Below are 15,326 nucleotides of genomic sequence, written 5' to 3' on the forward strand. Positions count from 1 at the left end.
AGCCTTTCTACATGTCAGTGTAGTCGTAGTATTAGTAGTAGTAGTAGTAGTAGTAGTAGTAGTAGTAGTAGTAGTAGTAGTAGTAGTCGTAGTAGTAGTAGTAGTAGTAGTAGTATGTGGTTATTTTATTATTAGATATCAAAAAAGAAAGGAAAAGATGTTTGTCAGCCCCGGTATCCGCCATCTAATATCTGAAGCACCTAAATTGAGGCGGCGGAAATCGATATACAACTTGTGTTTCCACAAGTCAGCTCACCACGAGCGCACACGAAGTATCATGTACCATCTTTTATGCGCATGCAAATTTAGCCGCCAGCAAGTTGCATATATCAGTCACATGTTGGCAAGAACTTTTGCTTATTTATTTATGCTCAAAGCCATCGTCAAGAGCCTTTGTCACATTGTGGCACTATCTAGAACCGGTTTATCTCACACGTTCGCATAAAAACAGCCCCACGGGGCTGTCTTTACATTCTCCTGTATTCTATAGTATGCTACAATACTGAAATATGCGCAGTCGTGAGCTTTATGAAAGGGAACGCACTAAGCTTTGGACGGCGTTTATTTAGGGCGATGCTCACCAGAGTTTACCGAGAAGCGGAGCTAGAAGTGTATCCTACTAAAAATGTCACGGTAATTATTTTCCCGAACATATTCATATACTCTCAGTATACCCCTTGTATACCTGAATGAGACGCATGCTATTACTTATTAGTGATGAACGAGATCATGAGTGAGTCGTGAGTGATATTATCTCTTTGTAGCTAAGCGAGACACATGCTATAGCATACCTTGTTAGCAATCCAGTGCATATTCGCTGTGAGCAGTTTTAGGTGCACGAACTTACCTGTGTCCTTTGCATTAGCAGCAAGAGAGGAGGAGGTGGGGCGAGTTTGGGGGAGCTGGGATCTGCCACTCGAAGCGAGAAATGACATAGGAAAGCAGTTCTGAATAATTCGACAGATAATCTTGAATAAACACTCTTTAAACCACCTCCTCCAAAAGTGAACCCTAAACCCGCTCCCGGTGTGCCCCAGACACGGGATGAGCCCTGTGTTAATTATATCCCCCTGTTGCCCTCTGCATCTATAGGCGCTTCTCTCTCATCCCATAATGTAAAATTAATCTATACCTGCGCGCCTCATCTATGCTAAACCTATATATAATGTCTCACAGATGTCGCTATTAACAGTACAACCCTCCTGTGGTATACCTTGGTTGTACAGTTGACGGGACTCACGTGGAGTTGGTGTACGCGAGCAACCACGGGCTGACGAGTGTAAGCCAAGTAAAGTGATAAGCATACGTCATAAGGTATGTAGCGTGACGACGCGAAGCACGCTTCTTATGAAGATCGACATTGACGGAGGCTAAAGGCTCGACGCTGCGTCGCATTCAGAAGCGCGAACGGTTAGTACGCACGTACTTATTTCTACGGCGCCGCAAAGATGGCGAGCTAAAAATGATTCTGGTACGCGGCGAGATCGAGAAAAGGCGAGGCAATGCCACACGGAACGTTGTGTCTGATAGAAAACTATCGACAAAGAGTGGGACTGGATGTCGTCGACCCATGTCGACAAGTTTTTTTGACTTTGCACTGAAAATGCAGTAAACTGGCAAACCTTTATTTATTTAGGGTAATCCTCAAGGATATATTGTTTATTATGGGTAGAGGTCGGACTTAATGGTCTGTACATTTTTAAACCCGAGCCTTTTTAGATGTTTACTTCAGAGTGCAGTTTTTGGCGAGTATTACTTTTCTTTTTTTTTTTTCATATACGAATGAACAACATATACTAAACTATAATTTTGTACTGACCTTATAATAACCATTGACACTTACTTTACAGTCAATATTAACTTGGCATCTATCTCGACTTTCTGTGAGGCCGGTCATTTGATTGACCGATAATTAACGCATTAGTGATCACGATTTATTTAAAAATGACGTAGCGGTGCCTAAATGCGGAAACAAGAGCTGTCGGCAACAAAAGAAGTAGGCGATGTCTTAAATGACAGCACGGTTGAACAAATACCGGTTCTTGACGACAAGGAACAAAGTGCACAAGGGTTGGCAGGCTGGCGGGGTAGCCGACCTAACTGGCGCTGTTCTTCGCGGCTTGTGCCACTGTCACGGTCCCCTTGTCAAAGCACTGCCTCCTCTTTTCTCCTTGCTCCATTTGCTCTGTGTTTTCTACTCGCACCCTCCCAGCTGAGGCACCCATATTTCAAGAATGCTAACCTATTTCATTTGAAACGCAATTTCACGAACTGAATTCTGTTTAGATATCTTTTTTGTCTCGGTTATAAACAGACACGACCAATAATAGAGTGGGACGTTGAGCTAGTTGGTCACACATCTCTTGGAAGAAGGCAGCACAGCAGGTAACAACTGCTCTGCTGCCTTCTTCAAAGAGACCCGACCAGTCCAACCCCTCATTATAGGCAAGATACAAGAGGCTATTCTTACACGAACATTACTGTCACTACTCGAAAGCACATTGCTTTCATGCTGAATTATCCTATATGTAGGGGTAGCTACTGAGGAGATGACTGCATGCAGCGGAAGCCCTAGGCTACAGGCTAAAGTACAGGCAGCAGTCAACGTTTTACGGGATAAAGAGGACCGAATGAAAAGATATTTCTGCACTGTACCACAAATACAGCCTCAAAGATGAGGAGGCGCCTGATGCGCTCTGTCTGCTGGAGTCAGTCAACTGCCGGGCCGCAAAGCCGAGCTATAACACATTTGTTCTTGAGCCCCCGCGTCCCACTAACTTTTGCTGCCGACTGTACTTTGGGGCCACATAGCTTTCACATTTCAAAACGGTATTATTTGTTTCTGTTTCTTTCTTTTCTAATATCCTGCTGCAAGATCCGTCTTTGATATCTTCCTTTGGTGGTTAAAAGTCATAATATCTTCCTCAGAGCCTACGATGTATTTAAATAGCAGTATGTTCAGCAATGTTGCTGCGGATAAAATGGCGAGCTGGCGCTGTCGCACAAAATGGGACGCTCTGTGGCGTGTTTTAGCCGCCACCTCAGAGTCTGCATCGCCGTCGGGTCGACTACGCCTCAGTTGTACGTACCCAGATCAGCAGCAGCTGACGTCTCGTTTGAGGTTACGCGACTGCAGATGTATAACCACTCCGCAGTGTTCCGCACGAGATTGCCGTGAAAATCTGGAGTCGCGCAAGCATTCACGACACAACATTTTATTGCTCGGTGTGATATTGTGAAGGCTTGGGTCGTGTGGATACGTGCAAACGGAGCCCACAATGCGCTCCGAGAACATGAACAAACCACACAAGTTGGGAAGTAGCATTATATTATATTCCAAAAGAGCAAACATGGTGATTCACTGAAACTTGGAGGGAAACATACAGCACTTGAAACGCTGTGAAGTGATGCCCGCGTTCATTGATAGAACTAAGCACAACAGTTGAAACGTGAACTAGATATCGCGTGGACACTCCATTCAAAACATTCTGCAGTCGGAAACGAACCTAAAGCACTTCAGCATGTTCTGTACAAAAATGCCAGCACTAAGAAGTCATCACGGCCTCTTAAATTTAATTTTGCATTTAGTGCACACTTTCCTTTTTTGTACTTTCGCATTAGAAGACCTTCAGAATGACACCGGCATCCAATTTGTTGCTCTTATAATTCAATTCCAGTTGCACGTTTTCTCATCGATTCTGACCTGCAAATTTTGATTGTGTCTGCTAACAAATGTTTCACTGGTCAGTCAACTAACTTTCACAGCTCAAACGTAATGCACCACGGACGCCATTACTGTGTTCGTGCGCGCAATATACATAAAAAAAAAAAACAGTGCCGAGAAAATTTAGGTAGCATCACCCTATTCCCAACTGCTCATCCTGATGTCGACAAAACGCTTGTCAGATGTACAGTAGGCGAACGGAAGAATTTTTTTTCTATGTATCCCAATTTTCAAAGACTGGTGCTTCAAAAGATTGTATAACTGTTAGAAATGTCTCTTGACTAGTAACTGCTTGACTTAAAGAGTTATTGCACGTCTATCAGCGCGGTCACCTCCTCACGTAACTCGCTTTAGGACTGACAAAATTCGTTTGCATTTAGCTTTTCACGCATGACTACTAAGAGCAACACTCCATGAGAAGGCCCTAGTCTTTTAATTAGGTCACGTAAAAAAAAATAGTTTGAGGGCCCCATCTTTAATGACTGAACCCAACTTCCGGGTAATCTCCGGTCAAAGCAACAACTACCCGGAGGCACCATTCTTTGCAGCAGGATATTTGCGAGCGGTGTATCTTTGGTGAGTGTATTTTTTTCTTTAGTTGGGGTAATGCCATAGCAGAATGCACACTGGATCACCAAGGCGCCTTTTAACCACGCCGTGAAACGGTTAAGAGACGTTGTCGTCCCTCTACCCTATGCACGCACAAAAAAAAAAAAAAAAAAAAAAAAAAAGAATGGACAGCTGAGAGCTGTCGGCCGCAAACGACGACCAGGAACAAATAGTTAAGAAGAAAAAGAAAAGAGTCCTACCGGCTGCGGGAAAATGTCGTTTAAGAACAACACGCCTGTATGTACAAGACATTTCTCACAAGGCACCCAATGTTCTCTCCCTTTTCTGCAGGGTGCAAAGGGGCGAACCGCGTAAAGGACTCCCACGCAGTTCCACTGATGGTACTCCAGAGGAAACATACGGGCTGTACAGGGGACGTCTATTTTGTGACAATGGTCTTTACACATATGTTCATCAGAGGTGCGCACGTGCTAGTGCTTAAAACGTGTCCTCTTCGCGCACTTTCATTCTGAAAAACATAATGCCCGTGGAAACTTCAGCTTAACACTGCAGGAACGTTTCACACAATACCCAAGAACAAAACAAAGTCTGTTGCTGGTTATGATATAAAAAAGTTGAATAAATAAACAACCATCGCTCCCGCCATTTCCTCGAAATACGGGAGTCATGACAAGTAAAAAAGAACCTTTGAACATTGTGAATATCTATATATCAATTGCACTACAATTCGCAAAATTTTGTTGACAAAAAGAAATTAACTATCCTTTCCCCCAATCCTTCCGATAGGATTTGGTTCTCTTCACTAGAACACAAGAAAAATATAAATACTCAAGCTGCTCTACACGGGGAAAAGAGGAAACAAAACCATATGCAGGTCACGAAACATGAAAACACCGCACCAAGGGACACTTTTGCTCGGTCTCAAAGGGCAGTTAGCTTTCACAGTACGTGGGAATGGCTGTTCACATGGAAGGGTTTGCCAGTGTTGTTATTCTCGAGGACATCTCTTGGATGTAGAGCAGTATTCACACAAGGACTGAACAAGGCGGCAGTCTAGAATTCCAGCGGCGATGGCTGACTCGTCGCATGCAGGCAACAGTGTGTTACATCTTCCTTGATCACACACGATGAGAAACAGCTGCAAGAGCTGCATCAAGCAGGGAGGCATCGGCGCAGAGTCACAGATGGGATAGGGAATCGATCACATGTGGGTCACACTGGTGAGGACTCCAAGCACTCTTCATCCGTGGTAGACAATGTGGGGAAGCGGCACCCAGTGCTATTTGTGTATTTACATCAATTCACTGCTAGTTAATTTAAGTACCCAGAGGTTATCATTTAATAAAAAAACAAGACTGTTGCAAGTATTGTTCACATGGAGTTAATTTTGAATAGAATTTGAGGCACACCAGAGGTGAAGTTAATGACAGTCTTAGGGCACCTTCCCTGCCTGACATCTTCAATGCTTCAAACGGCTTGGCTATCGGATACTCGAACCCATGGCAAACGGGTGACAGCACGGAAAAAGTGAGAATGCAGTATATTGAAACTACACAAACAGGCCCAGTTACGGCAGCATCTTGAAGCAAGCATGGTTTACACAACACTCATACAACAGGAAAACAAGACTTAGATTAAGGTAAATTTGTTTCATAACTTCAACCATGTCCCTTATGCTAACACACTTGCAGGTCACATCAAACGTGTGAAATTCCATTGATGATGCCAATGTCAGCAAGCCAATCCACAGTGACAGTAAGTCATAGGTGCAGAGTACAACAGCACATAGTGTAAGAAAACTGCAACCATCTTAATCATTTAACAGACAGGGCTTGCCTTTTTCCTGCTTTCCTTTCCTAGGAATCCCTTTTGTTTACCCAAAAACAAAAAATAAACAGCAGCGCGTTCACCGTCCTCGAGTCACACTTCACCCACTCGTTCCCAGAAAATCTTAGGCACACGGGTGACGCGATTGCGAGGCAGCGGTTACACAATTAACGCTCACGAGGTCACAAAGGGTTCGTCCAGCAAAAGGTGCACACGTCTTTCCGATGCCCCTACATGATGCTCGTGTATGCGAGGCCGGTTCGGTCACCACCGTTCACGTGTCTACCTCTTGGTCTTCCTCTTCTTCGTCGCGCCGTTGCCGATAAAGGGGCGCGCAGCGCAGATCATGGTCGGCGCTGGGGATCGCCATAGCTACCGACCGTCGTACGGGGAGTCACCACTGCCGTAACCACTGGAGCGGTCGTCCCTGGGCGGCTCGTCGACCGAGTGAGGTGCTTGCTGAGATGTCTGAGACTGTTGCTGCTGTTGAGAAGGCTGTGGTTGAGGCAGAGGCGTCTGCTGCGTATGCTGCTGCTGCTGTTGTTGTTGCTGCTGCTGCTGTTGATGCTGTTGCTGATGCTGCTGTTGACGCTTTACTGGGAGAGGGTTGGCCACCTGGTGGTTGAGTGCCGGCACACCGCCCGGCCCGCCGCCACCTCCGCCGCCGCCGCCGGCCGCTGCGTAGAAGGGTGGCGGCACTCCTGCCATCAGGGCCCGCTCCTCGTAGTCGTACTCGCAGAGGATGCGGTTGTCGTGCAGGTAGAAGCGGTCGCCCACACAGAACCTGCGATTTGTCCAGAAACGAAACGACGGGAGGGCATACAGTTAAGGACTAATAATCACGACATGTCGACTTCTCACCACCCCAATGCCTGCTTTATGAATGTTATATTGGCAGAAACAGCCATGAGTTCAAAGTATCGCGATAAATGCGCGGATGTAACATAGAGACTGGGCTCCGCGGGAAATGAATGGGCATAAACAGCTCGATGGGGAAAAAAAAATACAGCACAAATACTGGTAGAAAGAAACAGTAAGAACGTAAGTTTGTGAAATCTAAAAATATCTGATAGTTGCCTTAATTACCTGTGATTGCACTGCTGGCAAGCGAAGCACTCCAGGTGGTACACATTGCCCCGTGCTCTCATGACCATCTCGAACGCAGGGATGGCTTTACTGCATGCGGAGCACAGGCCTGTCGTGCCAAACAATCTGCAACAATAAAAGTGGTAGGGAGAAGCACAGATTAGGTCAACACGATCACATATCCCCTGCCTTGGATAACAAGGCGAAAAGTAACGCCGTATGAACATAAATTGTAAGCAATGCTTTCTTTCTTTGTATCACGGCTAGAAAACAATCGTGGTACCACCTTAGTGGAGGGCTTCCAGTTATTCGGTTTTGCACTAACAAATCACAGGCATTGCTGAGGTGGTACTGACGAAGCGGATAGAACGGCTTCTTGTCAGTTCTTCTTGACTTCAAGAACACCTTCATGACATTGACCCAGTCCGCAAACGGCGATGGAGGCAGACTGGTTTCTTATCAGAAAAACAGCTGTAAAGCGAATGATCGACCTTCGTCCATTATTTATATGAAGTGTCGCTACGGCACAGCAACTGCCAGCAGTACATCGCAAGGTTAACACTGCCAGTAGCCCGCGACAACCTCAGTCTCACATCGCAACATCTTCGCACTCAGTCATTATCATTCCTGAACGCATCCTACGCCACCATTACTCTTTAGTAGCCCCGAAATTCCCACCAGGCCGGCGTAATACTGCTAATCGAGACCTGCTTTCCCCATAACGGACGTTAAATGATTCGTGCAAAGCTCACGCAAAAACCTTCCGAGGCATCGACGACAGACCACCCGGGTGTACAGAGAACCGAGCCAAGAAATAAACCCCCTTTTTCATCTCGCCTAATCTGGCCTGCCTTTTTAATGGACGTGAGGCAAGGGGCTTCTCCCTAATGAAGTAAAAGCTCGGGACAGCAGCGTTGACGGCTGCGACGACGGCTACGACGACGGCGAGACCGAACGCTGAGGGAACGGCGTTTTCTCTTTTCGTCTCCGGGCGTGGCGGCGCTCAGCGGAGGGCCCAGTTTCGCAGTGAGCGCTAATGGCCGGGTGTTGTCCTCCATCCGCGAGCCGCACGCACTGCCCCTTTTAATCGCCCATTCCACGCATGCGATGCTACCTCTCCCCCCGGCACATCTGCCGCGCATAGTGCCAGACCTGCACTCTCCCCCACTCACCCATCTCAGCACGCGGTTTTCGCTTTCGCCCCCCCAATGCGAGCACTGCCAACGCCTCCAACGCTGCCGCCGCCGCATGAAAGAGCCGCAAATTGCGGGTCGTGTACTTCCTAACCCCCTCCTCTACTCAGCCCCACCGTCGTCGCCTTAAAGACCGCTGCACAGCGCTCGCGAGAACATCGGCAGTGTGTGACGTGCTCGCACGCATTCACTTTTTTTTTTTTTCTTTTTCTCTCCCGCGAGCGTTCCACCACCACGAAGCGTCATTCCGCAGAAAGCGAAGGCGGCGACGGCACATAACATCACGGCTCTCTCGGTGAACGCCGTCCACGCGTACATTTAGCTGTCCTCTTCCTCTCTCCCCCGCTTTCTAGCTGGTCTTGCGACGCTTCCGTGATATTCTTAATGCGCGCCCGGAGCTGCGCCCGCGACCTCAGCAAGGAAGAAAGAACGAACCGCACGCCTCTCTTGTGGCCGCAGCAGTGCACCCCTAAGTGGCCTGAGACACGCCGCAGCGCCATTTGAGGGGCGTGGCTCAGCTCGGCGTTGCGCCCCCCCCCCCCCCCCCTTCCGCGGCAGAAGAGATGACCGCGAGAGTCTTCTTCGGCCGCTATTAATTGACCTCTTCTATTAAATATGCCTGGAGCGCGGCGGCGACCGGCACGCCGAACAGGCCAGTCGTGACTGGGGCTCATCGGGCGAGAAAAGGGCGTCCCTCGATCGCCGTCTCCCCCCCCCCACACGCACACACACGCACACAGCGGTCTGTTCTGCAGAACGGTCTTTGCGGCGTACGATGTAACAAGTATTCGGAGACCACCGGCCATTGCTCGCGCTCGGTCGCGCCCCCTTGTCGATGCTTAAGACGTAAATGACGTCCTTACTTCAGCTCCACACCCCTGTGACCGCAAGCGGCTCTTGCCGTGAGCGCGTTACACGCCTTACGAAAAAGCGCTTTCGTTCGTTTTGTGTTGAGCACGCAGTTTTCAGCAAAGAAATAACCACTGGTTGCGCCACGGCTTATGTGCGTAAGTATAAAAGTGAAGGAGATTTGTAATAATATAAAATGACTGTAAATTAATAAAAGCGTAGGAGAAACGAGAGCCCACTTATAGTGAGTGCAAATAGTATACGCTGGAGACCCGAATTCAAACATGGGCGCATCTACACTTCGTTCCTCGAGTATGAACCGTGGCACGAAACTGTTCTCGGTTGATCAATGTGTACATTGCCGTATGAAATCTTATGCACAAACTTGCATCCCGCTTTTAATGGTCGAACAACTAAACCGGAAATTATATCTCCCTTCACAGAGTTCTGCCGTTAGCTTTTGTTACGGATGCAGGCTACCTTATCAAAAAGATCTGGCTTAAATCCTCTGGATTAATACAAGCCCAACTTGAAAGAAATCTGATAACAAAAAAGGCTATGAAGGGACAGCGCTATTGGTTCCCGACCGCCGGCTCCTGCTTATTTAATTTGCTACTAGTGTAATTACTAAACCCTTTATTTGTGCATCCGTTACTCACACACAAACCCATTAGCATGTAGTCATAAGCTAATGTGGGAAGCCAGCAGGTGTAGGAGAAGAGTGTCGGACTCAGAATTCGAGCACCCCGCAAGACTCGATTCCTACTTCCAAGGAGTTCACCTAGTCGGCCGCTCCTGCCAACTTGGCCATGTCATGTCTCGTGACCCCGCACAACCCACCAATGAATCAGCGCCTGGCCGTGGCACCTGCCAACTTGCACCTGCCAGAGCCATGATCGTAATTTTTCCCTCATAAAACCGGCAACGCTGACGGTGGATATTGAGGAAAAAGGATCATTTAATTTTCTCAAGTTAGTAACTGAAATTGGACGAGAGTGGAGGTCGAGCGAAAAAGCATGAGTTGCATCCTAATAATTCTGTACACGTGCCAACACAAAACCTCTTGTTGCGCCTTCTTTTGATGTCCTTCTTATCAACAAATATGCGTCGAATACCTGAAGTTTAACATCTATAGGCTAGAACACGTGACTCCCTGTTTTTCTGTTTTTTTTTTTTTTTTCTGCATCCAGTGCGTTGCATGATGTAATCCTTTCTCCTCCCCATTACCTCCCGCCCCCCTCTCCCTACGCACGTGTATGCTTTCTTCTTGAAACGAATATGTGACGGACCGGTGCACTCTGTACAATGGAAGACTTCCGGCGAAATGATTAATGGGCCACTCTTTCGAGAGCGAGCAATGCAGTTTCGCTGAAAGTCTCGCATTGCCTCCTAAGCGTGCTTTTCACCAACGCCTGAAGAACGACAAGCAAAAATGAGATTCCGGAAAGATTCCTACCGCGAAAGAACCATACGCGGGCGGTCTTAGAGAAAAAGAATGACAAACGCGTCAATGAGCGCGCCTACTCCACCGTTTTCTGCGGATATGACATTGCGGAAACTCACAAGAAGGAAGGTTAAGTATAAGCCCGTTGCTCCTGTCAAAGCGAAACGTCTCTGCGGCTTATCCACACGCAGAGACACGGAAAGGAGAGGAGGTTCGGCCGCCAACTATACACCATCAAAGCGGCTTTTAAATCCCGTTTGCCGCCCATTCTTTCCTTATAGCAATGCCCAATCCCCAGCATCAACCGTCGCACGTGCAGCCGCCCACCGTGGTTTCTAGCTGAGCACCGACTCTCCGTAACTTATGCAAATTGCCCACCGTGCGTGGGCGTTTCTGGGTCTGCCTCGCCGCAAAAGCCATGCTGCGGAATTTCTGCATTTTTGCGCTTCATGTGAGTGCAATCTTTTGAGGCATGTTTTTTGTATTATTATTTATCCTGTGCTTCGTACTGCCTGCCGGCTTTGAGGTTCTTCATCTCATGAATGTGAACTCCTACGACGCTGTTCCAGGAACCAAGAACACCGATCTCAGTGTGTTTCGCTTTGCCCTTGAGAAGCAGGTCTAGCATGAAGAGGCACCCGCGGTAGTCGATCACCTTTGCGATGTACGACGGCATTCATCTTGGCGAACGCTTTTCGTGAGGGTGAAGGAACTAAAGGGGCATTCGAGGGCAGGCCACCTTCCGGGGAGAGGTCGACAATTTTGGCGTGTTGTTCGTCGCGCTACCGCTACTCCTCGACGTGAGGAGATGCGTACAACAGCGTCTTGTGTCACATCCTAGCCACAAACTTCGTCGACGAGGAAAAAGTAGTTCGAGGACGATTTGTTTCTTACACGGCAAATTACACGCACGTGGACCATGTAAGAAACGCAGAGAACGCTTATTAAAAATAATAATCTTTTTTTTTCTTTAACAATGAAATGTTTCTCTAGGTGGAGGTTTAAGCGAGCCACCGCAAAAAAAAAAAAAAAAAAAAAAAAAAAAAAGAAAGAAAGAAAAGAAAAGAAAAAATAGCTTTCAGGTTCTCGCAAAGGCTGGTAGCTTTCGTGAAGATCTGCGCCAGCACTCTCATGCACTCATAAAGCGAACCACGGCCCGCTGGTGAAGTTGGGGGCCTTATTACACAAACTTCCACTCTCTGTTTCATTTGGCCGGACGTCAGTATGAAGGCAGTACCACACGAAAGTAGGGAGTGGCCAGACTCAGAAATCGTTTGATTCAGTACCGAAAAAGCAAATAATAATTACGCGACAGCAGCAAAGAGGCCGTAAGTGTGCACACTAAGCGTTTTCATTACTGTCAATTCCAACGGTACCACACTGCAGCGGTGAGAATTAGTCGCATCTTCTTATGCACTAAGTTCAATGCAAGTGGAGGATTTTCTCCAGAGCTGAGAGACGATTTTAATCAGACGAGCCAGCACACTCTAGAATATTCGAGATTCAAGTGCTAATCGGACACACAAGAAAAAGAGTCACGTAAAAGCCAGAAAAATCACACACATTTACACGGAACGCACAAAAACGAGTCTCACCAGTCAGTACACAGAGAGTAATGAATGTCATCCAGACTGAACAAGGGGGCGAAAAGAACAGAGAATTAAAAGAGAACACACAGGCTTTTACATTTGCCCAAGCCAAGCCCCGGACTCCTAAATTTGGGTTTAGTATGGCGAATACACTACCCCAGCGCAGACAACCGCTGCGCTGTACAGAGCCTCGGCCGACCATCAACGAGAGCTCCATCACAGACACACACATACACACGCGTATCTCTTCTTCATCACCCGACCATTCTCAGCGGGACGCTGTTCTGTTCGGTATGCGCGCATTTCTCACAAAAGACACCGCCTCAAAATGAAAAGAAAGGGCAGCTGTACAGGCGGGCGGGAAGACGGGGCAGCGCGTACGATCTCGGCGGCATTCATTCGAGACGGACGGTCGCCTTTGAGATGCAGAACACCAAAGCGGCGGCAGCGAGACGTTCGGCAGCGCACCGCTGCGCGCCCTTCTTGGGGCGGAGGACGAAGAAGCGCACGAGTGGGAGATTTTCAAAAGGGCAGCAGACCAACGATGCGTTCTTGCGCTATTGGACACGCCACGGCACGAAAGACGACGACCAGCTCACGCGCATCGCACCGAAACGCTACGGAAAGGAAATGCACCACCGGGAGAGCTGATGGGGCTGCACGGAGAAGAGTGCGACCTCGGAATCGGGCTTGTGTCTCCGGGGGCTGCGTGCGGACAAAATGAACGAGAGAAATTGTGATCTTGCGCATGTCCATATCGAGAACTTTGGGAAACATCATCGTTAAGGCAATGCCAATTTTTTTTTTCTCCGGCATGACTTTATATTATTAAGGAGGAGGAAGAGATAAAGAGACTGCAGGGCGAAGGCCTCCCCCATATTTCACCGGGTTAATTCGAGAAATATGGGAGAGGCCTTCGACCTGCAGTGGGTATAGTCAGGCTGATGATGATGATGAGAGATAAAGTAAAGAGCGAAAGAGAGGTCTATAAACAAGCACACGAGGGCATAATGTGATGTCGGCTACCCTACACATGGTCAGTGCACAAAGAGAGCGAAATAGGAGCGAAAGGCGTTGGGACACTAGGGAGGTTTAGAATAGCGGGACTGTATCGGTTAGGGGAATAGGGTAACGGAAGGGGGGGGGGGGGGGTGCGTATGCTCAGTGATTGGTGCACTCCTCGCCCACGCATCGCAGTATTCCGCTCGTGCGCACTGTCGCCCCGCAATTACCCTATTACCATAACCGATAGAGTCCCCCTATCCTAAAACTCCTGGGGACTATTGGAACCCATGAAGAGTAAATAATAAACTGCCCAGCGTGTGTGCCGGTGGTTGCGTCTCCAAATATTGAACGAGTGCTAATGTTGTTTCAAAATTGGCGTAAGAAGACACATCAGTTGATCAGGGCAGCTCTAAGAAACACCGGCGCTGAAGAATGTCCAAGCCCTCCTAAGCGTCCGCAACATGTTGTGAATAGGAGAGTGTATAAATAAAAACAGAACACGCATTAGCGAGAACCGTTCCCAACCTTAGTAAACATAAATTTGTGACGCAGCGGTAACTACATTACGAGCGGTAGTACAAGTCGCAGAGCATGGAATTTGGCACCTGCAAAGATGAGAGCGCTCAACATTTTCCAGGATGTTCTATGATGGTCTAGTGTGATGTCGTCACACATAAAAACGAATATTCTCTTGTAACGACCGCTTTAAGACGTTATTTCATCTACGGAAAAAAAAAACAATAAAATGCGTAAGCTGAACATCAAGAAACATCCATAAAAAAGTTTGCGCAAGTCATCATCAGAGAAATGGAGGCTTTTGAGGCGGCGCAATGAGAAAACAATTTAGGAAAGACAGCATCATTAGATTTTGCCCATCCCGTAACGCTGACTAACCCATGGTGGGCACTACAACTGTAAAACTCTATACAACCGTTAATTTTACAAAAGCAAAACGTCCAAGCTAAGAAAATCGACGTTTCCGCACTGATTTGCCACCAAACTATCACTTGTGAGAAAGCTATACAGTTTTCCTTCGTAGCCTTATTGCTTGCGCATAGGTGGATGCTAATGAGTAATTACTCCCTTATTACTGACAGTAAGTTGATCGGTCTAATGCTTCAAATCCTTGACACCCCGCTTTCTTATTGATTAAAGTAAGTTCAGCATACTTCCAAGATTTGTACCCACGTAAGCTCGAGGTGAGGAGGCCTTCAATTTTTCTAGTACCATATCCTCACTGTCTTTCAACAGCAATGTTGTTACCTCACCCCCGCCATATGATTTTCCCTTTTGCACCGTAAAGGTTTCTTTACTTGCTTTTTTTTTTTTTTGCCAGCGCAATGTTCATTTGCTTTCCACTACTGTCTTTCTTATTATTTATCATTACTCCGGCTACCGTACAGATCTATATTTAACTCTCCGGCTGCATTAAATATCTTATCCATTCCATACTAGTAATGGCATTGACATCCGTGTGTATTAGCACCGTACACCTTATTTTCTTCTTTGCCTCTCCGCGAATCAATCATTTTTATTGAACTGAGGAATATAATACGTCTCTCTCTCTCTCTCTCTCTCTCTCTCTCTCTCTCTCTCTCTCTCTCTCTCTCTCTCATTTGCCTCGCTTCCCGTTGTTTTCAGCACCGTAGTTTTCAGGCTAACTTTGTTCTTTAGAGCGTGCTCTAGTCTCTTCATGTTATTACCTCCTTACGTCGGTTACCTTACGTTTCCTTGCTGATTAAGTTTAATTACTCTGCCCATTCTATTCTTTCAGATGGGATATAAGCTTCTCAGAGAATTTCTTTATCAACTCTTTCCTCTCCTAATTGAGAGCTCACTGCTACCTTGGCTAACTAACCTGCCGTCTACTTCTACTCCAGCATCATCGTTCATGGCTTGGATAAGAAGCGCATGCTTTTCGGTTCAAGCCGAATCCTGAATTCGGCGCGCGATCCTGAATTCCGCCGAGTTTCCTCTCACCGCTATCTCGTTCTCCATTTATACCTTCCACTTTTGCGTCGGTGGCAATAGAAAGAGGG

At 47.3% G+C, this 15,326-nt stretch overlaps 1 protein-coding gene across 2 annotated transcripts in view; it reads right to left on the reverse strand.

Moving 5' to 3' along the window:
- Nucleotides 1–3,311: 3,311 nt before the first annotated feature.
- LOC146190676 (LIM domain transcription factor LMO4.2-like) overlaps nt 3,312–15,326 on the reverse strand; it is a 102,032-nt gene continuing 90,017 nt past the window's right edge. For both annotated transcript variants that reach the window (XM_084601057.1, XM_084601056.1), the window contains exons 3-4: nt 7,208–7,333; nt 3,312–6,905 (exon numbers count right to left, since the gene is read on the reverse strand). In XM_084601057.1, coding sequence (XP_084457183.1) covers nt 6,494–6,905; nt 7,208–7,333 — 538 coding nt within the window. In that variant the 3' untranslated portion in view covers nt 3,312–6,493. The remainder of the gene's footprint in view (nt 6,906–7,207; nt 7,334–15,326) is intronic.

Source organism: Amblyomma maculatum, chromosome 4, assembly GCF_055883805.1.
Source record: "Amblyomma maculatum isolate TAMU_Amacu chromosome 4, ASM5588380v1, whole genome shotgun sequence".
In the NCBI taxonomy this organism is placed as follows: Eukaryota; Metazoa; Arthropoda; class Arachnida; order Ixodida; family Ixodidae; genus Amblyomma; species Amblyomma maculatum.